The 27,580-nt window shown below is 42.3% G+C and overlaps 1 protein-coding gene across 5 annotated transcripts in view; it reads right to left on the reverse strand.

Moving 5' to 3' along the window:
- Window positions 1–1,528: 1,528 nt before the first annotated feature.
- The window catches only part of DHRSX (dehydrogenase/reductase X-linked), a 223,268-nt gene continuing 197,216 nt past the window's right edge, over window positions 1,529–27,580 (reverse strand). For all 5 annotated transcript variants that reach the window (XM_048859796.2, XM_048859786.2, XM_075131084.1 and 2 more), the window contains one exon: window positions 1,529–1,991. In XM_048859796.2, the coding sequence (XP_048715753.2) occupies window positions 1,794–1,991 (198 nt within the window). In that variant the 3' untranslated portion in view covers window positions 1,529–1,793. The remainder of the gene's footprint in view (window positions 1,992–27,580) is intronic.

Here is a 27,580-nt window from a genome sequence, read left to right on the forward strand (position 1 = left end):
GCCCTCTGACAGTTTTCTTTTCCCATTCTCCTTTCTCTCTCTTACTTGTTATTGTGACTCCCCTTTCTTTTTTCTGTAGTTCATTTCCTTCAGCAACTCCCAATCCCCCAGTGTGACCTTCACGCCCACCCCCTTCTCATCCCAGCCACTAAAAAATGAGTAATGAAATATTGCTGATATTTGAAGTGTCATAATTTTGCTTTTGAGATATGATTCATGAGGTGGGAGTAGGGTGGAGTACACACCACTAAAAGAGTCAGGGTTCAGGCTGTCTGGAGACAACACTCAGTTCACACTGGAAAGGTTTTCTTTGTAACCATAAGGGATAAAACTTTCTTAAAACAAAACAAACAAAAAAACCCATCCCTTTGAGATTCTGCTCAGTGGATGTATCAGACAGGCAACATAAATACACCAGGCATTTACCAACCTCTTGTTAACCAAAAATCACGTATCTTGAGGTTGACTGTTCCACTAAATACTCAATCACTGGGTGAGAGACAGAGAGAATGACTCTATAGTTCAGTGGTTAGTCCACCCACTTGGGAGGTAGGAAACCCTGGGTCCAGTCCCTCTGCTTTAATCAGTCATCTATCATTATTTATCCACAGTGGAGCAGCTTCAACAGGAGAGGTTGAAGGCATCCCACATCAGAATATCCCATAGCCCCATGTTTAGAGCACCACTGAGAATTTGAACTGAGGTCTTCCACCTCTTTCTCCCCTTCAGGCAGAGCAGGGGGGAATTGAACCAGGGCCTCCCACATCCCAGGCAAGTGGTCTAACCATAGGGCTAACAGGAAGAAGATGGGCACCACTGGTGGCACCAACACCCATCAGAGCACCTATCTTCCCTGGGTTTGTGGATTACTCTGGGGCTTGGGTGGGCAATAGTCCCCCAGATACCTAGGGTGAGGCAGCAGGGCACATGCTTAGATGCAGAAACATAGGTGTGGGGGACTTTTACTTAGGCACTGAGTGAGTTTAGGCGCCTACAGCGTTCAGGAGAAGTTTTGTGGATTGCAGTGGAGCCTAAAACTGGGACTTCGGTTCCTCAGTCTGGGGCTTAGGTGCCTAATTTCCTTTGTGTCTCTTGAGTCTATCACTGTAAGGCATATTGTCTAATCCTTTAAGTATTCTTGTGGCTCTTCTCTGAACCCTCTCCAGTTTTTCAACAATTTTTCTAAGCCTTCCAACCCACCCTCCTATCTTAAAGTCCTTTTCTTTAAATGCATCTGGTTTCTGCTGAAACATCTGGGTAAAGGGTGTTGTACTATACTGTAGTTCCTGTGATGGATACAGTGTGATTATCATGAAGGACAAAAGAATGAATTATAATAATCTGTTACTTATTATAAAGTGTTGGCAGGATTTAAGAAGTTTAAGGAAAGAAACCCTAAATTTCCAGAACTGATAAAAAGTGGATTAAGTTATATTTGCAAGATTTGCAGAGCTGGTTTTAAGACATAACAGTCCCACAAGGGACAGTCTCCTCTTGTTACATAAAAAGGGAAAAACACAATTCTGCACAAGGTTAAAGACTTTTTTAATCACAGACCGAAACATCATAATTACAAAACTGATGGTTAGATTTAAAACCACCCTATACACATTTCTGTGGGAATATTTCCCCTTGACTCCCTAGCAGACTATGGGTTCAAGTGAAAAGCAGCACTGTTCACATTTGCCTTTGGGATTGAACTGTGAATTCCAGGATGCTGGTTCATGCTGCAAGAAGTCAGGTAAGGATGCTTGTTGGACACATTTCATTCACCCCGTTGGAAGTGGCTACTTTTAGAGATCTCTGCTACCTACATCAGAAATCCTAGTCATCTTGCAGCTTTCAGTCCAGAGCCTTCGCTGCAGCTCCTCATCATATGATACATCAGTAGATTTTGTCCTTTGCTCATTGTAAAGATAGATGCCACCAACTCCTTCCAGCTCTGGTGAGACAGCTGCATAGATGGATGTGGAGGCTCCTTCCTCTGGAGTCTGCAGACAGTAGAAAACAAAGCTAAATGAGACAGGTGCATATACATAAAGACATTGGTTCATCACTATACACTACCAATATCAAAGAGCTTCCTTTGTCCTGTGCCCAGCTTTGTGGTTTTATTCACACTCTGATGAGGAAGGGGAGGAAAAAGGCCACATATCCAGACAGCCCAGTATAGCATTTTATTAACATTCTATTTAGAGACAGCTTCAAGCCACAAAACTCTCACATTCACATGGAAAACTTTGAGATATTCAGAGACAGGATTTTAGTCCAGGCCCATCCTTTCCAGCAATAATCCAATAAGAAGTTTGTTTCTTAGGGAGGTAGTTAATTCATTTCTAAAAGCAAACAAAAATATTAAAATCGCTAGTGTAATTATTCATTTTATAAGGATAATGTTTTTTAATCTGCTCTAAGCCGATGAAGGTGTAGTCTGTGTGTATAAAGCACACTTTTTAATAATGTGGCATGAGCAAAAGACCATGACAACTATGACAGCAAATGAAAATTCTGCTGTTTAATCCAACCAGGAAAGGTAAACCAGAATACTATATTTTGCATAGAACATAATTATCAGAGTTCGCTGCTGTCAAAAAATAAAATGGAAGAAGCTTTGTAACATTTGGCATGAAACAAATGTTTAAATCAAATTAATACCTTATTTCATGAAACACCTTTCATCTTGAGGGAAGGGGGAAGTCCCGGATGACTGGAAAAAGGCTAATGTGGTGCCAATCTTTAAAAAAGGGAAGAAGGAGGATCCTGGGAACTACAGGCCAGTCAGCCTCACCTCAGTCCCCGGAAAAATCATGGAGCAGGTCCTCAAAGAATCAATCCTGAAGCACTTACATGAGAGGAAAGTGATCAGGAACAGTCAGATGGATTCACCAAGGGAAGGTCATGCCTGACTAATCTAATCGCCTTCTATGATGAGATTACTGGTTCTGTGGATGAAGGGAAAGCAGTGGATGTATTGTTTCTTGACTTTAGCAAAGCTTTTGACACGGTCTCCCACAGTATTCTTGTCAGCAAGTTAAAGAAGTATGGGCTGGATGAATGCACTGTAAGGTGGGTAGAAAGTTGGCTAGATTGTCGGGCTCAACGGGTAGTGATCAATGGCTCCATGTCTAGTTGGCAGCCGGTGTCAAGTGGAGTGCCCCAGGGGTCGGTCCTGGGGCCGGTTTTGTTCAATATCTTCATAAATGATGTGGAGGATGGTGTGGATTGCACTCTCAGCAAATTTGCGGATGATACTAAACTGGGAGGAGTGGTAAATACACTGGAGGGCAGGGATAGAATACAGAGGGACCTAGACAAATTGGAGGATTGGGCCAAAAGAAATCTGATGAGGTTCAATAAGGATAAGTGCAGGGTCCTGCACTTAGGACGGAAGAACCCAATGCACAGCTACAGACTAAGGACCGAATGGCTAGGCAGCAGTTCTGCGGAAAAGGACCTAGGGGTGACAGTGGACGAGAAGCTGGATATGAGTCAGCAGTGTGCCCTTGTTGCCAAGAAGGCCAATGGCATTTTGGGATGTGTAAGTAGGGGAATAGCGAGCAGATCGAGGGACGTGATCGTCCCCCTCTATTCGACATTGGTGAGGCCTTATCTGGAGTACTGTGTCCAGTTTTGGGCCCCACACTACAAGAAGGATGTGGATAAATTGGAGAGAGTCCAGCGAAGGGCAACAAAAATGATTAGGGGTCTGGAACACATGATTTATGAGGAGAGGCTGAGGGAACTGGGATTGTTTAGTCTGCGGAAGAGAAGAATGAGGGAGGATTTGATAGCTGCTTTCAACTACCTGAGAGGTGGTTCCAGAGAGGATGGTTCTAGACTATTCTCAGTGGTAGAAGAGGACAGGACAAGGAGTAATGGTCTCAAGTTGCAGTGGGGGAGGTTTAGGTTGGATATTAGGAAAAACTTTTTCACTAGGAGGGTGGTGAAACACTGGAATGCGTTACCTAGGGAGGTGGTAGAATCTCCTTCCTTAGAAGTTTTTAAGGTCAGGCTTGACAAAGCCCTGGCTGGGATGATTTAATTGGGGATTGGTCCTGCTTTGAGCAGGGGGTTGGACTAGATGACCTCCTGAGGTCACTTCCAACCCTGATATGCTATGATTCTATGATTTCCTAGTCCAAAGATAGCATAGTGAAATATTATGGTAATCATATAACAAAGACTATTCAGAGGGTAAGATATTACTCAACATGAGTAAAAAAATCTGGCCCAGGCAAGTACAGTAATGGTAAATGTTGATTTTTCAATAAAAACCACTCTACACTGGGAAGACATTGGGAACAGTAAAACCAAATATGGCCCTGATATTGCAAAGATTAATGTGCATGCTGAACTTTACATACTGGGTGTAGTTCCACTGGCTTCAAAGATACTATTTACACTGCTTTAAGTTAAGCATGTACATAATTCTTTGCCACATAAGGGCTTAATTCTTAACCAGGACTGCCTTGTAAAGGAGGCTTGTATCTCAATTAAATTTTTGAACCTTGGATAAATAATAAATCATCATCACTAACAGCAACAAATTAAATTTCTTAATAGCAGAAGGATAGCAATTAGTAGTAATCATTAATATTTTATTAATATATTATATCTGTCAGAAGGAAAGCATTGAGTCTTAAGGTATTGTCTGTATTTTAATTATAAATCTAGTGATACAGTAAGCCTATTACTCATGTGATGGTTCATTGGACACTGTGTTACTGAATTCAACAGCTCTTTGGGACACACAAGTCTCAGCCCTGGTCTACACTAGGAGTTTAGGTCAAATTTAGCAGCGTTAAATTGATGTAAACCTGCACCCGTCCACATGATGAAGCCCTTTTTTTCGGTTTAAAGGGCTCTTAAAATCGATTTCCTTACTCCACCCCTGACAAGTGGATTAGCACTTAAATCGGCCTTGCCAGGTCGAATTTGGGGTACTATGGACGCAATTAGACGGTATTGGCCTCTGGGACCTATCCCAGAGTGCTCTATTGTGACTGCTCTGGACAGCACTCTCAACTCAGATGCACTGGCCAGGTAGACAGGAAAAGGCCTGCAAGCTTTTGAATTTCAATTTCCTGTTTGCATGGTCACCTACAGCTTGCCACGCTGGCCAGAGCTCATCAGCAAAGGTGACCAGGCAGAGCTCATCAGCAGAGGTGACCATGATGGAGTCCCAGAATCGCAAAAGAGCTCCAGCATGGACTGAACGGGAGGTACGGGATCTGATCGCTATATGGAGAGAGGAATCCGTGCTATCAGAACTCCGTTCCAGTTTTTGAAATGCCAAAACATTTGTCAAAATCTCCCAGGGCATGAAGCACAGAGGCCATAACAGGGACCCGAAGCATTGCCGCATGAAACTTAAGGAGCTGAGGCAAGCCTACCAGAAAACCAGAGAGGTGAACGGCCGCTCCGGGTCAGAGCCCCAAACATGCCGCTTCTATGATGAGCTGCATGCCATTTTAGGCGGTTCAGCCACCACTACCCCAGCCGTGTTGTTTGACTCCTTCAATGGAGATGGAGGCAACACAGAAGCAGGTTTTGGGGACGAGGAAGATGATGATGATGAAGTTGTAGATAGCTCACAGCAAGCAAGCGGAGAAACCGGTTTTCCCGACAGCCAGGAACAGTTTCTCACCATGGACCTGGAGCCAGTACCCCCCGAACCCACCCAAGGCTGCCTCCTGGACCCAGCAGGCGGAGAAGGGACCTCCAGTGAGTGTACCTTTTAAAATACTATGCATGGTTTAAAAGCAAGTATGTTTTATGAGTGATTGAAAACACTCATTTGAAAATTTGAATGGACACTATTATGTAGCCATAATTACATGTACAGTGGTCACTGAGTAAATAGCTGGGCTCATAACAATGACAACATCTATGGTCAGTACAAAATGTCAGATACCACAAATAGACAGGACAAGAATCTGTGATACAGCTTTCAAGACCAGAGACTTCATCCTTGACTTAAAAAGCCTTATTCTACCCTTCTCTTCCATGCATCCCTCTCTCCCTCCTCCCATTTTCTCTCCTCTAATCCACTATTTCTCTATTTCTATCCTTCTCTTTGCTCTGTCTCAATTAGGGGCCAAGAAAGATCTGGAGATGTTTCATCAACTATACTATAGTGTTCTCCATAAAGACTTCGCCAGCACCACCAAATTGATTTCAGACTACTTGAACTGCTAACCCTGAGCAAAGTGAGGACTTTAATAGGTTCATGCAATATTAAAATGGTTTACATTTCACTTTTTAAAAAGAAAGACAATTAGAAACAGAGGAGACAGAGCTGAAAAGTGCTGCTCTTTCCAGGACAATGCTGTGGCGGAGGACAATTTATTCTGGAATCAGAGATATTAATATTAATATATAGTAAAAGATGCAGTACTGGGTTGAACAAATTGTGAATCCAGTTTCAAAGAAAAAAATTGAAGTATGGAAGGCTCAGCAAGAAAGACACATGTTTTAACTTGGATAATTGATACCTACTGCCAGCTTTTTCGTGGAAATTCTAGTACAAGAAAATTGAGAAAGCTTCTGAAGCCTTCTGTCAGACTCTAGGTGTGTCACTTAAAACAGAAACAAAGCTGAACTATTAAATGATCAGACATTGACTTAGGAGGAGTATGGCCACTGTTCTGAACCCTACTGAAATCAGTAGGAGATCTATAGGTGCTCAGAGCCTCTGAAAAATCAAGACATTTTCATTTAAGAGCCTAAATATGCATTGAGGAGGCTAACCTTAAACGGTCATGTTTGAAAATTCTGGCCTTAGAGACAGGTTTTCAGAAGTATTTAGGGACCAAAAAATGTCAAAAGGTAGGTAGTGGGAGTTTTGAAAGTGCCAAGGTGCCTAACTCCCATTGATTTAAATAAACTATTTAAAGGATGTATGATGCAATGGTGGCAAATATGTTTTCAACATAGTGCAATGCTGGCTGTGACACCAAAGAGCTATGTATATTTATTAGAATATATAGAACTTTTATCTGAGGCCAGGAATTTATTAGAATATATAGAACTTTTATCTGAGGCCAGGAATAGTAACATGTTTTGTGTCTCACACATATGATCTGATGCTGGATCTAGTCTTCTGAACAACAAATTTAGCAAATTCAGCAACCACAGCATTACAACTTGCTGAGGTATGAGCACTCATTTGATTAGTCACGTACTGAGTGGAAGCCTGTCAAAGCCAACAATTTGTACTACCAATGCGTGTATTTCATATGGTTGCATGCAGTGCAAAGGGGACTTAAAGATGTCCTAATCATGTAGTTGGGTCCTGAATGATCACAGTGGTCCCTTCTGGCCTTGGAATCTATGAATGGCATCAAGCCAGCATAGCCAGTTCTGCTCCACATCCTTCTAACCTCCCAGTGTAGGGAGGAAGACTGGAGGGAGGAAGACTGGAGAATACTGCACTCTAGAGATTCCTGTCAAAATAACAGCCTCTAGAATGTTATAAACTGGGATAAGGTAGGGCAGCCCTGAGGCTATTCTAAGTTACACTGGGAGCTAACATGGTTCCCCAACTGCCCCCAGGATAGCAGGCCTATGTTAAGTATAAATTTATTACTATTAACCTTATCCTCTCCCATCCCTCTTCCCTCTTATTGTTTATCATGTTTTGATTTAAATTAGATTATAAATTCTTCAGGGAAGGAAAAGTATATTCTTATGTATTAATACAGCATCTCGCGCAATGGGGCCTCAACCCTAATTGGAGTTTTAGGGTGTTAGAGAAACACAAATAATAAATAATACTAATAGTCTCATGGTGAATGTGTCTATTTGGACTATGAGTCTCCCTTCATAGTGATACCATTAGAAGGTATATGAATTGTTTCATCATGGCCCGTTTCTATTAGTTTGCTCCTTCCACAACACTATATAGACTGAACCATCATGGTTGATGTTTTGCAACCATATCTGTTCTAGGCACTAGTCAAACAGGAGCTTAAACTGCTCGCTATGGCAAACTGTATCTTCCCAACTCCATGGGCCTGTTTGGCAGCATCCCAGCCTATATAGAACTTATTGGACAGCAGCCAATATGGTTAAAATTATACATCTGTTCATTAGCAATTTTTCTCATAGGGACACAAGGCCATCCAATGAGAAGTCCTGATGCAGATGACTCTCAACATAACCGGGGGCGGCTCTACCAATTTTGCTGCCGAATTGCTGCCGCGGGACACGGACTGCTGCCCCATTCTGAATGCCGCCCCAAGCACCTGCTTGGAAAGCTGGTGCCTGGAGCCGGCCCTGAACATAACAACCTTAACCATAAAGTCAAAGGGCCTATTTCTAAGAAAAGGCCTACTGGTAAGTGAACCAAACCCCCATGAAGTTTTAAGAATAATTTTCAATAATAATATTAAGTAGTGTAACTTTTATGAAGAGGGAAATTTAGTTTAATAAGAATGGAAAGTTTATTTGCTTAATGTTTAATATAATATTCCTTTTTTAACCACAAAACATACTAACCACATGAGGATGTCAAGTCTGGATATTGCAATATGTGCTTAGAAATTTACAAACATGTTCCAGACAAAAGGGGATGTCTGTAACTGTCATGCGTAAAAAAAGGAAGTTATGGCTTGTCAACAACCTATCTATAAAAGATTGCAAGTTTGAGTTATTGGTCGGATCAGACAGGACTGGGATCAGACTGGCATTGGCTGCAAACTTTGGATTGGGTATTGTATATCTATTCTTATTATGTGCTACTCTTAAATAATAAAGGCAACTTTATTAATAAAGACAATCAAGCCTGACTACTCCTGTCTCCCTATTTCATTGTTACCATCTCAGACCGAATCACTAACAATGAAAATGTAATCAATATATATGTAAAGGTAACACAAATTCCTCCATATTATAATAGTGCCTAGAGGCCCCAGCCACAAGAACTGCATTGTCCTAAGTACTGGACAAAGGTATAGTTAGAGCCAGTCCTTTCCCAGAAGAGATTACAATCTAAGCATACAAAGGTGGGAGGGGAAACAGAGGCACAGCCAGTCAGTGATTTGCTTAGGTCACAGATCAAAGATAGGAGTAGAACCCAGTTCTCCGGAGTCCCAGTCCAGTAACTTAGCCATCAAGTCCATGCTTGTCTTTCTTCTCTGAGTTTGTAATATAATATGTCATTCATTTATTTATAGTCATTTCTATGGCTTTCATTACCATAGCATGCAAGCACCTAATTATAAGAGAAAAAGTACAGATCTTTTTTAACTCTCTCCTCAATCCTAAATGTAGACTGATCTATCATTAACTAAGAATACTTAACCATAGTTTAGTATTCACACTAGAGACTTGTTATGTTAAAGAGCAATACTGTTATTCCTGTTAATCATGCTATGCCTTAATTCTACCGAGAGTTTTCAGCTATCATTGTTATTATCTGAGTCATATAACTGACAACATAAGACAGCTCCTCCTTCAGTAAACACAACAAAGCTACTTGGAGAGAGATCCTCTTTGATTTCTAATGCTAGAACATCTGCTCCATCTAATGACTTACATTCCCTTCCCTTTGTTGAGAAACCAATTTAAATATGAAGCAAAGAGTGAATGGATCAAAATTAAAAGAGGAATCAAAACAACAAACCCCTCCTGACAGCTTTTAATTAATAATTCTGCCATGCATAGTCTCATGCCAATTTATAGTTCATCCCCACTTCAGTGAATTCTTTCAAAGAATGCCAGGTTCTGGGTAACCACAATGATACACCACAGCAAATCAGTAGTGTTTAACTTACACAGATTGCTATATTACCAAGCCAAGATGTTATGAGAACAAGCAATGTCCCAACTAATAAAAATGTTTCCCAGTGGATTTGGAATTTATTTTCTTCTTAATTAAATGCACACCTGTGTAATGTACAATGACTTTTCACATCACACGCAATGATGTAAAATACTTTTCACAAAGCAATCACTCTATAACTGACCTATCTGTAGTGAAGACACCACTATACCAATGGGAGAGCTTCACCCATAGATGTAGTTAATCCACCGCCCTGAGAGGCAGTAGATATGTTGATGGGAGAAGTTCGCCTGTTGACAGAGCACTGTCTACACAAAGGGGTTAGGTTTGTATAACTACATCGCTCAGGAGTGTGGATTTTTCACACCCCTGAGTGACATAGTTATACCAATATAGATCTGTAGCGTAGACCTGGCCTTAGGCAAGTCAGTTTACCTTTCTGTCTCAGTTTCCCCATCTATAAAATTGGATAATGATACTTTCTCACTTACTTTACAGGGTAGTTTGAGGATCAATTATCTATAGGATGCTCCGAACATACAAAGCACTCTAATGTTTTGATAGTATTAGTTTAGGAAACCTATTTGTCAACCGTCACAGGTTGATAAAGCATAACACAAAAAACATTCAGAGTAATTTATTAAATACTCCAAAGATATAGAGCACCAGGTATTTCAAGAGCACTACCATTTCCAAGTAAACACCTAGTGGTGTCAGTACTGGAACTGAGTAAGCCTTCAGTCCTAACTACCCAGAGAGTAAACAGATAAACTATCCTCTGAGGTGCCTGGTAAAGGACCTGATCCTGGCACCCCAGTCCCACTGAAGTTAGTCATTCATCTCACTTGAATAAGAAAGAATTAGGCCCAAAGTGTATGTGTGGATAGTGTTCAGTAAGATAAGCAAACTACATAGCTATTTTTAGCCCTGCAGCCTGAGCCCCGTGAGCCCAAGTCAATTGACCTGGGCTCTGAGACTCAGGGCTGCAGATTTTTAGTTTGTAGTGTAGACTAACCTTGCGTCTTTTGACGAAGGAGAAGGGTAAGGAGGAAGAAGGATTATATTGCTTGATTTCTGAGCTTGAGATTCAACTTCAGAATCATGGTGAGGACTTCTCTAACTGGTCTTTGGGCATATTATTATATTGTAATAGACCTATGAATGAAAAGCACTATATGGCCCCAATCCAGCAAAGCACTAAAGTACATGAATAACTGTAAGCACATGGGGAGTTCCACTGACTTCAGTGGTACTATTCATGTACTTAAAATTATGTACATGCTCAAGAACTTTACCAAGTCTGGGGCAACAGGAGCTAATTAGGGCACAGCTTGTCAGTCAACTAAAAAAAATCTCTCTAGATAGTCATAAGCCCCTTGTTGCCATGACACATGAGCATCTCTTTCATAGGCATACCCTGGGAAGTCTTCCCTCTACCTGTGCTCTCACATTTAAGAAAAGTCTGAATTTTTGATCACATACATCACAGCTCTGGTTAATTCCATTCATATGGTGCCACTCCAGAAAGGAGTTTCCACGGGAGAAGATTTATTACATTGTGCCATGCTTCTCAGTCACTCCCAGGGTGAAGTCCCTGGCTCCACTGAAGTCAATGAGAGTTTTGCCATGGACTTACATGGGGCCAGGATTCCACATTAGAGTATATAAGTCTATAGCAGAGACCTCAAAAATGTTTAACTCAGATCCAAAATACATAGTGGTGACATTATGCTATACATAGCAAAAAATGCATGGTTATCCCAAAGGTCCCATGTAGAGCCAACTGAAAAGCAGAATTTCCATCTCATGGGAAATTCTGGTATTTTGACATTTTTATCCTGAATTAGAACAGAGGGTCAAAATATCAACATTTTCATGGAATGAAAAGTTCTGAAAATTTTCAATTCAGAAACATTTTGTTTTGATTTTCTTGAAGGCAAAGTCAACCAACAATCAAGCTTTTCCAGTGAAAACATTTTATTATGGGAAAATGTTTCATTTTACATTTTTCAGCCAGCCTACTTCCCATGCGTAATGAAATTTTGTGGCGACATTAATGGCACCATAATGTATACGTTTTGCAAAGATACCACATAAATAGTTATCTTTGCTCTATAAAATCTATTAAAAAATTCATTCTTCCAACTAGCCACACAATCTGAAAGGTCTCCTCTCCTGTGTAGCTCCTAAAGCCTGGAGGAATGGTAGTCCTTTGTTTCAGTGCTAATAAATAAAACACATTTGTGTTTGTATATTTTCTCCCTGTAGCGCATTTTTAGAATAATTTTAGCAAATTGGGGGACCTTGCTGCATAACTTGCTACGTGACACTGGGCCACTGAAAAGGATGTACATTTTGCAAGTTTCTTCTACCTGATTCATTTCCCCGATTTCTATCATTATTGATAGATTTATACATTCATACATTTTAAGGCCTAAAGGATCCATCGACCTAGTCTGATCTTCTGTAAAATGCAAGCTATAGAATTTCACCCAACAATTCCTGCATTAATCCCATAACTGGTTGGGCTACAGTGCATCTTTTAGAAAGACATCCAAAAATGCTTTAAGTAATAGAGAATCCAACACATCCTTTGGTAAGTTGTTCCAATGGTTAATTGCGATCACTATTAAAAATCTGTGCCTTATTTTTTTGTCTGAATTGAGCTTTTTCTGCCTTTCTTCTGCTTGATTAAAGAGTTCATTACCATCAGAGATCTTCTGCACATCTAGGTACTCGCAGACTGTGATCAAGTCATGTCTTAGCCTTCTTTTTGGTAAGCTAAGTAGATTGGGCTTCTTACGCTTCAGACAACAAGCAGGTTTTCAAGCCTTCCAATCATTTGTGTAGCTCTTTTCGGAACCTCCAATTTATTCCCTTTTATGTGTATAACATAGGAAGCATGTTTCTAACTAGTAGTAACATTTTAAGGGCAACCATTGTAGTTGTTTTTGTTTTCTTATCAATTAAAATAAAATAGAATACTGACTGTTCATTAATTTCAAAATCATTATCAGCCAAATCATCAACTAGCTAAAAGCCGGAATAATGAAACATTTACCCCAGGACTTTTTCTTCCCACTACTTGGCTGCTTTCCTCAGTCTCTTCTGCGGTACTTCCTCCCTTCTCTCCCCTCCGCCCACCCGCACACACACTCCTTGCTACTTCTGTGTGCTAAGGATGAGAAAAATGGTACTGCCATGTTGGGGCAGGCTGCAGTCTTCTCCACAGGACTGACTAGTAGGCAGATGGGGGAGCAGCAAATGCAGAGCAAGAACATGGGAGAGGAACAATTTCAATTTTCCTGCCCAAACGCAGAGTGCTCCACAAAATGTGGTCTGCACAGAGTTGTTTTTCAGAAGTCCTGTTTTTGAATAGTGACAGGAGTCATAGCTGAAGTGGTATACTGATGTGGAGGCTGGTACAGTATGTGCACGTCCTGTGGAAAACCTGTGGGAAAGAGTGGGTTATCAGGCCCAGGATATACAATAATGGCTCAGAGCTAATTCAGGCATTGAGAAGAACAAGAGCAATGGCAAAGGGCCAAACCCCAAGGTAGGAAAATGAAAAGAAACTGAAAATAGAAGGAGAAGAAGGGGAGAAATACCTCCTATTTCATTTGGCACCAAAATCCTTCAAGAGTGCAACAATTTTTCAGAAATATTTCTGAGATGAAAATCTTCTCATAAATCCAACCAGCTTCCTCAGTACCTCACCAGCTCCTCCTCATTTTGTTCTCACTCAGCTCCCCTACCTATCTTACCCAGGCCTTGCTGCTCCACCCCTTCAGGGCATAAGCAGCTTCTGCCCTCATCCTGTAGGGTGCCATTCAGAATAAACAGGCGCTTCCGAGTTTCCAGAATTATCACTGGCCACAATAACAGCTGTAAGAATTAACCTTTTCATTGTATTAAGTGCCCCAGGAAGTATTTTGTTGTGCTTTTATTTGTAGGGGTCTTTAACGAAAAGGTTAGAGTGCTTGTTTAGAATGGGAAACGATACCGTGAGGTTTATGTGGGGCAATAAACACACATTGTGAGCTCATCAGGTGATGAGATAATGTGCTTCATTGGGGGGATATATTGAACTTTGCCCTTTAATAATTCACTTTGGCTCTCTTATGCCATGCGTACTTTTTATTGTGACTGACGTTAAAGAGTGAGCCTGTTTCCTCATTTTAACGTTATATAAACAGAGATGGTCCTGGATTAAGCCTTTGTTTGCTGGGGAAGTTTCCAACTGAATTCATGAAGGAAAATCGTTGTGTGTTGTGATGCAGTAAATGTTTTTAACACATAAAAATAAATGCAGGGACTTGAACTCTGATTCTGAATCCGCTGGCAACTGTGCTTCAAATCCCTCCACTGTCTCCCCTGCACTTACTGAATCATGCTTAAAATTCTGGTCCTCACCTTCAAGTCTCTGCACAATTCTGCATCCATTTATTATTTAGTATGTACTGTACAGCAGAACCCAGGGGCTTCAATCAGGGCTCTACTGTAATACCATGCAAACAAGTTCACACACTGAACTTTCATCTCTTTCTCAGCTCACTCTTTTTTATAACCCCCCATCACTCTTTTGTTTCACCAGAGATGCCACCCTCACCCCTCCCTTCATTTTCTTTTCATGCCTCCTTCCATGCTGCCACCTGACCCTCACCCATGCCTGGAATAATGTTCCTACCCCAGTGTGCCAAGCACCCACCCTCCCTTCCCTCATACCCCTCTGGAAAGCCCAGTCTTTCCACAAGGCCCACAAATGTTAACTCACTGCCATATAGCTCCATCACCACCCTGATTGTAAAACAAACAACACATTTAAAGTTATCACTCTCTTCTGGGTCTCCCAGGACATTCTCATTTGATAAATACGCTTAATTCACCCCGATGGTGCAGCGGGATGGAACTTGAGGTCTTTTCAGTGCTTGAGGAGCCAGGCGGCTTCAATGCCATCCTAGCAACCCCCTTCCTCAGAACACCACTCTCACTACTGCAACCCCTCCATCAGCTTGCGTAGGATATGTGGAAGTCTGCAGTGGGTCAGCTATTCTGGCAGACTCCCTTCTCCCACTTGCTGGAGCAGACATGAGTGGTAGCCAACATGCGTGGTGGTGGGGTGCGATAGCAGCATTTTGGTGGGAAGGAATAAGTTCAACAGAAGGAGGAACAGACCTACATCAAGTGAATGCATGTCAGCACCTTGACCCAGCCAGCCCTGCAAAGTGCAGGGAAAGGTGTTCACAGATGGACGGGAAGGTGGCGAGAGTGCACTAGCTGTCATGCATACAGGCTGGGGCAGAAAGTGCAGGTCATCCTGTGAAAAGCACAAGCCAGCAAGAGTGGAGGTGAAAGTGACTCTAACATGTTGTGCTTTTTGTATTCTTGGATGGCTGGGAGCTACCTTGGCTCAGCCCCAAGGGCTGCTCTAACTTCCGGCCTGGCTGCAACAACCCCAAATTACTGTCTGGTGTCCGAGCATAGCCGGATGGCAAAGTGCATGAGCCACAAACACTCTAGGACACCCCGTTCTTTCCTCAGGCCTGCTCCTGTGTGGGGGCTACATTGAGAGGCAGCAGAGGGTCGTTCTGTTGGCCTACACAGCTCTGGGGATTGCTGGTGAGGCAATCTGGCTGGTTTTCAGTCCCCAAGTGGCATAAAGGGGCCAAAATACAGTTCAGAATCAAGAGTCAGGCAGTTTTGTGATCAGCACATTTTCATAATAAAATATTCGCTTTTCACTAATCTAAGACTATCCTTAATGAATGAAAGATAACCAACCTTTTACTTTTAAGTCTGTACTCAGTAAAATAGGATTACAATTGTTTGTGAACTTTGCAGAGACTGTAACACAGACAGGAAAAAAAAAGTTAATTTTTATTTGTGTAATCCCTAAGAGCCTCTGACAGTCTGCAAGACAAACAGTTTTAATTATTCCTCCTTGCTAAATCACTATTCTCATAATTTCATCAGAAAAAGTAATGTATTGTCTACTACACAGAAATCAGCACAGCTGGGATTAAAAGGAGAGCCATGTACCCTGAGTACCTGCAAATTATATCATCATCAAACTGACAAATTCATCTTTTTGCAGCTCTGTCCTGAGATAACATGACATTTAAAAAACAAAGACTGTTCTAGTCATTCTGGGATTTGTGGCAATTTAAAAGGTTGATGATTTCTTTTCAATAGTAATTAAAAAGAAATCCAAAGAACCCGTCAGCTATTAATAAATACTATACAGCTGTTACATGTTGCTGTAAAATAAGTTACTTATTTTTCTTAATCTGAACCACTGGTGCATGAAAATAACTTTAAAGCTAATCATTGATAATGACTATGCTTAACGAGTAGGAGCTCCATTCTGAGACAAAAAATGGCTCTAATTCATAAATAATTCCTGAAGCCATGAAGCATGTGAAGCTACACCCACAAGCAATATGCACGCTATTTAAGAGTTCTGCAGTAATATTTGCTTTCCTTCTTAGATTGAGGTGCATTTTTTTCTTTGCTGTGATACTGCGAATATATAACAACTCAACATTAGTTTGAAACATAAATGAACCTATGTGATTTGCAGTTGATCAATCTCAGTGGCAGGATTGCTTAGAAGTGTCACTGGGATACTGTGGATTTGGCACTCTGTGTCGCACTGTTTATTCCGAGGGATGTTTAATGACCACGAAATAGACTTCAATTTTTATAGGCCTGGCTCACCACTGCATTACTCGAGTTTTATGTTGGTGTTCCTCCTCTGAAGCCAATGGAGTTATTTCAGCATGAACCTGGAATAACACAGTGTGGAGGAATTTCTATGGCCTGGGTTATATAGGAAGTCAGATTTGGTGATCACAGTGGACACTTCTGACTTCGGAATCTATGACCTTATGAATCCGGTCCTATGTCTTTTCCAAAAGACAGGCCTCTCCAGCAAAGCAATGTCCCAGATGCACTGGTCCACTGCTTGGAATAGCTTGAATGACACAAAACCACTGGCGTGTCAGTGAATCTGGCCTAATGGCTCCTAAGGACTTGGCTACACTTGCGAGTTAGAACGCATTAAAGGAGCCCTGGGCACACTAGCTCACTACCTGTCCACACTGGCAAGGCATGTAGAGCGCTCTGACTCCGTGGCTAGAGCACTCCTGGTACCCCAGCTCAGCGAGTGGAATAACGTTTAGTGCGCCCTCGCTGGAGTGCCCCAGCGCCAGTCTGGACACCCTAGTCTGTTAGTGCACTCTGATCAGCCTCCAGAAGAGTCCCACAATGCCTGTTCTAGCCACTCTGGTCATCACTTGAACTCTACTGCCCTGCCCTCAGGTAACCAACTGTCAGACCCACTCTTTAAATTCTCTGGGAATTTTGAAAATCCCCTTCCTGTTTGCTCAGCCAGGTGTGGAGTGCTCTCAGCGAATTTTTCCAGGTGACCATGCCTCCACGCGCCAGGCGATCCCCAGTAGGAGCAATGGCGAGGTGCTGGACCTCATCAGTGTTTGCGGGGAGGAAGCTGTCCAGTCCCAGCTGCACTCCCGCTGTAGGAATTACGATACCTTTGGGCAGATATCAAGGGACATTATGGAAAGGGGCCATGACCAGGACGCTCTGCAGTGCAGGGTTAAAGGGAAGGAGCTGCAGAATGCCTACTGTAAAGCCCGCAAGGCAAACAGCCACTCCAGTGCTGCCCCTGCAACCTGCCGTTTCTACAAAGAGCTGGACGCAATACTTTGGAGCAACCCCACCTCCACTCCAAGTACCACCGTGGACACTTCAGAGCCCAGTTCAACAAGGCAGAAGGAGGAGGAGGAGCAAAGTGGGAGTGAGGGTGCTGAGGCAGAGGAAGACGCCCCGGAATCCCTAGATGCATACAGTCAGGAGCTGTTCTCAAGCCAGGAGGAAGGTAGCCAGTCGCGGCGGCCGGTGCTTGGGGAAACACCAAAAGAGGTTCCCAGTAAGCGGCTTTTATTTTGGGAAGGAAGTTATTCGGTCCGGGCTCTTGGGGCGAGGAGGGTTAGGGCTGCATGCATGCCTAGATGCGGAATAGGGCGTTGATGTGCTCTCTCACATCGGGGTAATCGGCCTCAGTGATCTCTTCAAAGGTCTCATCCAGAACTTGGGCAATGTGCTTGAGCAGGTTTCTCGGGAGAGCCACTGTGATCCTTGTCCCAGCAAGGCTAACTTGTCCACGCCACTGAGCCATGCGGGGCAGGGGGGACCATTGCTGCACACAGGCAAGCTGCATGTGTGTCAGGGCGGAAGCCGCATTGCAGTAGAAGACCCTCCCTTGCTTCCCAGGTCACCCTCAGCAGCAAGATATCTTCCAGGACGAACTCCTGTGGAAAATGTGGGGACAGTGTTCAGTATAGGGGCCCCCTGCAGCTGTTGGCTCTCCCCAAGGCACAGAAACCCAGAGGACAGTAGAGCTGTGAAAATCAGTCATGCTTGACCCTGTGCTCACTGATCATTTTGGGGCTCCTGTGGGTTATGTGCGCTCACTTTGGGATGGGCAAATTATGCTTTTGTGTAGACTGTGCTTGCCCTTAAGTATGGGGGAATCATTGCTCTGTCTGGTGTGACCAATGCTGTCTCTGTTTAGTGTTGCATTTTTGCCTTTACAGATGCAACCTTGAGATCTCAGCCATCCGTGTTATCACTGGCCGAAAGACTCCAAAGAATCAGAAAGAGGCTACGTAGAAGCAAGGAAGACATGTTGCATGAAATAATGCAGCATTCAAGTAATGAAAATCAAAAAGAGCAGGAGTGGCGGGACAGTGAAAGGAGGATCCGCCAGCAGAATGAGGAGCAACGGCACAAAAGTATGGTGCTCCAGCAGGAAAGCACGGATCGGCTGATAAGCACAATGGAACGCCAAGCGGACTCTATCCAGGCACTCGTAGCCATGCAGGCGGAGCATTACCATGCCTGCCCCCCATCCCCTCCCCGCAGCCCTTGTCCCAAAACGCTTTCCCTTGTGCCCCCATGTCACCTCCAACCCACTTCCCCCACATCCGGGTTCTTACCACCACCAGCTGCCTCCAACACCTGTAGCTTCACCACCCAGCCCTGAAAACTACGACCCTTACCCACTGCACTCGACCCCCATCACCATACAGTATAGCCATCCCGAAGTGCAGCATTCATTGCACAGCACTCCAGACAGGAAGGCTGAGTATGACAACAGGACATGCACAAATCTGTGATTGTACCGTGCCCCACCCCACCCCCTTCCCCTTTCTGTTTCCCAAGCAGTTGTGTTTCATAGAGTCATAGAATATCAGGGTTGGAAGGGACCTCAGGAGGTCATCTAGTCCAACCCCCTGCTCAAAGCAGGACCAATCTCCAACATTTCTTTTCAATAAATGAATTTTCTTTTCAATAAATGGATTTTTTGGCTTTGAAAATATTCTTTATTATTGAATAAAGTAAAAGATACCTTAGCCCAGGAAAGAAACAGGCACTGCAATTCAGCTTTGCAAACACAGATTCCTACTAATATTGGAACCACTGCACTTCACTCCCGTGCAGGGCACCAGACATTACTGGTGGCTTTCAGCCTCAAATTGCTCCCCTAAGGCATCCCTAATCCTTGCAGCCCTGCGCTGGGCCCCTCTAATAGCCCTGCTGACTCTCTGAGTTCCATGCCTGAGTGAATCGTTCATCCTTCCCTTCACAAATGTTACGGAGGGTACAGCATAGAGATATAACTGAGTCATGCACCTTTCCAGTTCAGCCTGCATTAATGCCAATGAAATGCCCACGGTAATCCACAAGCGCCTGGAGAACCATAGAGAAATACCCCTTCCGATTAATGTACTCTGAGGCTAGGTGGGCTGGTGCCAGAATTGGAATATGCGTGCCATCTATCACCCCTCTGAAGTTAGGGAAACCCATTTGTGCAAAGCTAGCCACAATGTCATGCATGTTACCCAGAGTCAGGTTCTTCTGAGCAGGATGCGATTAATGGCCCTGCAAACTTGTATTAACACTATTCCAACGGTCGACTTCCCCACTCCAAACTGGTTAGCAACAAATCGGTAGCTGTCTGGAGTTGCCAAATTCCAGATTGCGACGCCACCCGCTTCTCCACCGTCTGGGCAGCTCTCAATCTCGTGTCCTTGTGCCGCAGGGTGGGGGCGAGCTCCTCACACGTCCCATGAAAGTGGCTTTTCTCATCTGAAAGTTCTGCAGCCACTGCTCGTCATCCCAGACTTGCATGACGACGTGATCCCACCACTCATTGCTGGTTTCCTGAGCCCAAAAGCGGCGTTCCACTGAGGTGAGCATGACCGTGAATGCCACAAGCAATCTCATGTCATATGTGTTACTCGAGTCGATATCTTTGTCGGAGCCCTCACTGTCACTTTGGATCATAAGGAATAACTCGACTGCCAAATGTGACGTGCTGGCGAGACTTGTCAGCATACTCCTCAGCAGTTCGGGCTCCATTCCCGCAAACCAAAAGGGAAGACAGAGCATGCAGTACAAAAAATGTTGAAAGATGGCACCAAAAGTGGATGGAAGCACAGGGATTGCTGGGATGCGAATCGATGCATTATGGGGTGTTGGGACAGGACCCAGAATGCCCCGCCCCCTTCCCACAAGCCACAGCGTCAGAATGGGAAGAGGTGCTCTGTGGGATAGCTGCCCATAATGCATCGCTCCCAATGCCACTGCAAGTGCCGCAAATGTGGCCATCCAAGTGCGCTTGCAGCTGTCAGGTGGACAGACTGCAGCGCTTTCCCTACTGCGCTCTCCGAAGGCGGGTTTAACTCAAAGTGCTCTACATCTGCAAGTGTAGCCATGCCCTAAGAGTATCCTGGAAGAGAGGTTTATCACTGACTTAGTAGGTGCTCTGTTACTTTCTGAATCATCACCAACACTTCTTAAAGTATAACAGGCCTAATTCTCTAATACGGCCTTCCATCTTGGGTGGTCATTTACACCTATGTGAATCCAGTGCAAAGCGGTCATAAAACTAAAAAAGCTTCCAAATTAGAATTCTCTGTTCACTTACAACATTAGTAGAATTTTTCACACATAGTTCCCAGTTATAACTGACTCCAGGTTCAAGGCAACATGAGAATCAGGCCTTTCAGGTATTTTCTTATAGGTCTGCCATTCAAGTACTCACCAGGCCAATCAGGCCTTTATCTATATTATTTAGAACATTAATATCTGCTAGTGCACAGGCAACTTCTTTGTTAACATCTGCACTGAACTATAATATGGTATCAACATCTAGTCTTAGGGGGAGATTTTCAAAGGTACAAAGGTCAGTTAGGTGCCCAATTCCCACTGGAGGGCAACAGGAGTTGGATACTTAATTTTACATGTGCCCTTGAAAATCTTCCCCTGGATACTTTCCTGATAGTCACAACGTTGACAAGAAAAAATATAACTGTAAGATAATAGAGGGAAAAAGCTGTTTGGTCTTTTAAAAAAATGACTGCTCTTCTAGTTTAAAGAAATGCAGGGAATACTCTGTAAAAATCCATAAATGATCTAGCACAATGCAGAAACACTGCTCAGAAATTTTAAAATATAATGTTTAAGTACAAATGTTTGTATTAAATGTGTCTTTAATGAGTAAAGAATCACAGGAATTGGGTGTAACTGTTATGATCTTCTCTGTCAATATAATCAAATTTGAGTTTGAGTTTTAATAATTAGGCAAATATATCAAATGAAAAATGATACCCATGGGTTTGTCAATAACGTTCATTTCAAACACAGGTCTTGTCTACACACAAAAGCTGTACTTCTTCACTATTTCCGAATGGTATCAAATGTAGCAGGCTAGTGGGTATTAAACCTGAGAGAAGAATATCAATAATACTGCAATGCCTTGGTTTTGGTTCTTTGTTAATTCATTCATAATGTGAAGGGCACGGCAGGAAGCTACTATGCTACCACAAAGCACATATCTGGGCACCTTGCACTGTCTGCTCCCAAGCTTCTGGCTTAACTTAAAGAAAAAGTTACAGTCATCTTTCTTGTTCTAAGTGTTGTTAGCAGACCTGGCACGACGTGTTTCATAATTAAAAAGCCCCACTGAAGAGCTTTTTTTGGTTGCTTGGAATGAAGGTGAGCTGATTGCTTGTCAGATGTACCACAGATCTGCCCTTTCTTTTGATTTGAAAGTACATTAACTGGAGGATAATTGCAAGGTTTCTGCTCCACAATTTGCACTGACAATGACAAATAGTATGTGGAAGTTAAAGGATTGTGTAAGCTGCCAGCATTCTCAAGGCTTTGTCTTCAGTGCAATAACTACGTTTATACTGGAATATTCTTTAGTTTTGTAGGTGACTTAAATTTAATATATATATATATATATTTGCCACATTAGAATGACAGGTCACATTCCTGTTTAGCATATGGTAAAAAAATATAAATGATTCGGTTCATGGAGAAAATGCAGTATATGGAAAACAACTGAATATAAGAGTAATACTTTAACATGAAAACTACCTAGAATCTATTGATAATTGAGAGGGACCACCAGAACATGCAGAATGCCTTAGCCTGCTGAGTTTTAGATTCATATCTTATTCCATGATAATGGCATTGTGTAATGGTTGTAATAAAATGCCTGCAAAGCTCTGTTAATACATATTCACCATCAACCAGAGATACAAGCTGATACCAGGAGTTAGGCAAATAGAGAACTAGAGCTACATGTATTCCACTGTGATATCTCATGGCTACCCTATGTGAAAATAAGTGATTTTTTTTACGCAGCAGAGAAATGTACATGAACAAAAATTTCCTGGTGCAAATGAGTCTGCAATGCAGTGATGTTTGCCAGAGGAACTGTGCCTATTTATCTCATACCTTGGAGAACCAATAAGGAAGATGCATATCTCAGTGACATGATTCGTAAACAGATGTTTCCATCACAAATATAAGAGAAACCCTACATGCTGCCAAGAGCAATGAAAAGTGCATGAGGGATTAGTGAATTGCATCTAAATTTAGGGCTGTTTAAGAGACCTATGCCTCAGTCTAGTGTACCATTTATTTCTTGACTGTTCAAATTTTCAATATAATCCAAAGGATTTATCATTTTTAAATCTAGACATGGATTTACATCGGAGGACAAACATATAGCTCAGCAATTCTGTGGACTGTTAATACATCTTACCTGTCACAAGGGATCAGTAGCCAGGGGTTTACCACAGGCCTATAACTTGGAGTCCAAGGGCCCACGAGAGGCTATAAACTCACCCTGCCCTGTTTAAATTACATTATCATGTTTTTAAAAACCACCCTAAAAACCACTGAAGCAGCACATTTATTTTTCAGTTTTTTAAACGTGTCCATCACCAATTCTCTGTGTGTATATAAAAACGACTCAAGATTTAGTGTTACAAGCATCAGTTCAAATGAAGCAGACTCACCGTACTAAAACAAGAACATAAAAATACCTCTCCTAGCCTCTCATACAAAAGCCTGAACATAATGATGGTGTTTTCTCGGTGCTCTGGAGGTTAACAAATGCAGGCTTATTCAGCCCACCGAGAGACGTGATTCTAGAGTTAAGGATACTGGACAAACACCTCCCTTTAACCCTCAGGCAGTCCACTCTAGCAACAGTTAGCCAGAGTTCATGAGCTGACCTCAAGTGTCACAGCAGGGTACTAGAAGAGCTACAATCTTTCAGGGAGCCACAAATCAAACTACATACGTCTTGGAAGATCAAGATCAGCACTTGACCTACACCTGGTAACGAACAGCAAACCAGGGAAGCTTATGGGAGCACTAATGTATTTCAATCAACCTGCAATCAACCCCTCCACACAGCTTGGCCTCTGAATTATGCGCTAGCTGAAGTTTCTAAGGAACCTCCAAGGACTGCCCAATCTCCAGGAGCACATTATGGTAATCCAAATAGGAAGTGGAAAAGGCAAAAGTACCTACTGCTGCCACGCATCCCAGTTTACTGAGACAAATTTGTTCTATGTAATGTCCACAGCTTTCTTTAACCTGAAAATGAACAATAAAAGTTCCTACTTTGGTTGAAAGCTGCTCAACTCAGATCTCTATTCACATAGCCCAGTACTTTCCACTATGGTTCTATATCAGTACTGTGGGAACCAGCTCTTCTTGTCAATTGCCAACAGGAAGAACTATTATTCCGAAAAGCACAACAGAGAGAGATAGGCCAATAAGCAGGACATTTGGCTGAGGTTTTCAAAAGGAGGAGCTGATTGGTTTGAAAATCAGGGTACTTATTTAGGTGCCTAAATATTTACTTGGGGCCTTACTATAAGCATCCTCCCCCCCTTTTTGGTCAAAAAGGCAATGAAAGAATGGCAGAGAAAACAATGTGATCATAAAGAGAAGGATTTCCAGCATGAGAGAAGAAAACAAAACTTACCCCTATTTATTTTGGTTTATGACAAATCAATAAACACCTCTGTGCTTGTCAATTCCCCCATTTATGACATATGCTGGCAGTAAGTACTGTTAAAATGTCAGCCTTTGCCGACAACGATCAAAGAATGGTTCTTAGAATAGGAAGTGACTTGCACAGGATTCCACTGGTAAATGCTGGCTTTTTATGGCAACCACTGTAGGACTGCTACAGTCCTGCTATATCCCAGCCTCTAAATTCTGATGCTTCAGATGCCTTGTCATTTTAGTGTCGAGAGCATGAGTATAAGCAGAACACCACAGCTACATCATCACACGTGCTAGTACAGTGTGGGAGCACTGACGGTCCCGCATCTCCTTTAGATCCTCTTCTGGAAGTATATTGAGTGACCCAGAGATGACAAATCTAAACATCTTGCCATAAACACATTTCATAGTCTATTACTTTTTAAAAAGCTGGAAATCTATGACCCATTCAGCAGTTCATGTTTGACCTAATGCAGTGCAGACCTTTCAGAAAGGTTACACAGCCAAAGCACTGGGAGAAGGACACATTTACAGTATGTAGGCCGTTAACAATAGCTGAAAAAGAGGCTCGGCCTGAATGAAAACTGACTGAGGACTGAACGTATGGTTGCAACTGCATTTACAGTGAAAATTATTCAGAAAAGTGATTAGATAAAACTGCCACCTTCTGACTTACCAGATCTACTTTCAGCATCAACAGTGGCAAAAATACATTTTTCCCCTTTTTAACTTCTGTTACTCTGTAGAGCTGTCAAAGGGAGAGGTGGCCCTTTAAGGGGGTTGGGGCTCAGCTGCACTGGTGCCAGGGTAGAACAGATATATAAAAGGGTCACATGATGCATTGCATAGAGACATACACGTTAGTTCTCAGGGGGACAGCCTGGGAAGTGCAAGTCTGTAGAGAGAGGAGCCGGCTAGGAAGGTTTAGTGAAACTTTTGTGTTATTTTGAACTTTACGCTAATAAACCAGACTCCCAAAAGTGGAGAGTTACTGAGAAAACACCCACAGTGCAAAGTTTTCTTAATTAGAGAAACCAAGGCAGTGGCAAGCCCAAGAGCCAGACTGGGTAAACACTGCTTCTACAAGAGTCAAAAGGAAGATGATTGTGAGCTGAATTCTATTCTGTTTTGTGCATCATCAGCCTGACTGTTTACTTTACTATGGACTTGTCTACATGGGGAAGTTAACTGCAGGCTAAGTTTACAGGTCTGGCATGTTTGTAAAGTGAATACATTGGATATGGACAATAAACATGGCATTCCACAATGCCATCTTTACAGCCACTCTTCAGAGCAAAGCTACTCTTTAAAACTTACTTTGAATGGCTCATCTTATTTTCAACAGATTAAATTCCAAAACTGAGAGTCTCTCTCTTTCTGCCTTTAATCATCTGAACACAATATGCTGCAAGTAATATCACAGAGTTATTTCGGAAAGCAATGCTTCCTAAAAGCTCAGCAGACAAAGATATTGAATAAGGTTACATTAGAATCAGAATAATATCATGTATCAAAACATATGCACCACCCCTGGCTAAACCATTAGTAAAATGAAGAAAGGATTTTAGGTCAAAGGTTACAAGCTCCATAGCTCAAGACAGCAAACCAAAAATACCCCAAACATTTTGGGCAACTCTTAATTTTTAAAAGCATGTCTGGACACTGGACTGGGAGAGACATCTCCATCTCATTCAGTGACAGAGAACTAGCTCAGTCTGAAAGAGCTACAACCAGCACAATTGTAAATTCCATCCCTGGGAAGCTGTGCAAGCACATTGTGGTTTTATTGTATGTTGTTTAGGACTCATGCAAATCCTCTGTCATTCGTGACCTGCATTTCCTCCCACACAGCTGGAACATGTTAATGGAGCTCATTTGTGAGCTTACGCTTTCCAACACTAAAACTGGGACTGCCAAATGTAACTATGTGCCCTGTGAAGACTTACAGACACTGATATATTTTGAAGGAAATATTTGAACAGTGTAATAATGCATATAAACTGACAAGCTAACACTCACCTGCCAATATGTGTATTGACTACTTGTAACTATGGGATGCCCAGGATTATGGTACTCTTGGAACACACAGCTAGAGATATTGGGCCAAATTTTGTACTTAATTACACCCGTGAAACTTCATGAGCTTCAGTGAGTTTACCTGAGAACAGAATTTGGCTTATTATTTGCCATTTCTTACAATATATTTAACTCAGCCACCTATCCGATCTTTCAATACTTTAGTAGCCTTTTTTGTTTTCACATAGTCACAATGTAAATGCTTTTGTTTGGGGCTTGCAATAAATCTTCTGTGCAAGTAATTTATATTATCTTTACTCCAGGGAAAGCTGGTCAAAGCACCTCTTGTGAATTTAGCTTTTTTTCCTGTTCACAAATCATGTGCAAACTGAGCCTAATTTTTACAAATTTATTTGTTATACATAAGAATTCACTGAATAGTTTATGCATAAGTTTTCAAGGATGACCAGTGTAATATCTCCTTGTGATCAATTTATTTATATTCACCTTTGATTGCCTCACCGGCAGCAACCTACAAATTAAGTCCAAGGATAGCTGAATCTGGCATTCCAAGCCCCAACAGAGCTTCAAAAAGCCACTATTTTAAAAAACAAACAACAACTTGGCCTGAAAATTATAGAATCATAGAACTGAAAGGGACCTTGAGAGGTCATCTAGTCCAGTCCTCTGCACTCATGGCAGGATTAAGTATTATCTAGATTTAAATGTTTACTCCTTCCTCTGCAAGTGTGGAAGTTACCCCCACCCCACCCTGAATTATACCTGCCTCGTGCCCAGAATGGACTAGATTCAGTCCTGTACCAATATTTCTATTTAAACAAAAGTGATAGGGTTAATGTCTAGCGCTGTAGGACCAGACATGGAAACTTGGAACCACTGGAAAAGGGAATTTCTCTACTTTCCAGTGGAACCCAGCAATTGCTGCTTCTCCTTGAAGGCCTGAGATAAAGATTCAGAGTTTTGTCTGTTTATCTATAGAAATGCTATTTTAGATTACATATAGAGTTTTTTTTCTGTCATGCTTTGAGCCCTGTACACTTGGATTCATGGTAACTAAGGCACCAGGCTTTACAGGCACAGAGACTCGGGGCGGGAGGTGAGAAATGGTGCCAGTAACTCTCCAAAACATTCCAAAAATATTTTTTCTGTCAAATAAGTGGCACACGCAGATGGAATAAGTTTTATCAGCATCAATTTGGCCTGGCTGCCACTATGTGTAAGTGGCAACATAGTAGGTGAGTTATGCAAGTCGTGCCCAAACGAATGCTAGCAAACCTGTAGCTCTGTGTAAGCTGGCAGGCTTATCTCTCTCACCAACAGAAGTTGGCCCAATGAAAGATATTACCTCACCTACTTGTC

This window comes from Caretta caretta, chromosome 1 (genome assembly GCF_965140235.1).
Source record: "Caretta caretta isolate rCarCar2 chromosome 1, rCarCar1.hap1, whole genome shotgun sequence".
NCBI classification, from domain to species: domain Eukaryota; kingdom Metazoa; phylum Chordata; order Testudines; family Cheloniidae; genus Caretta; species Caretta caretta.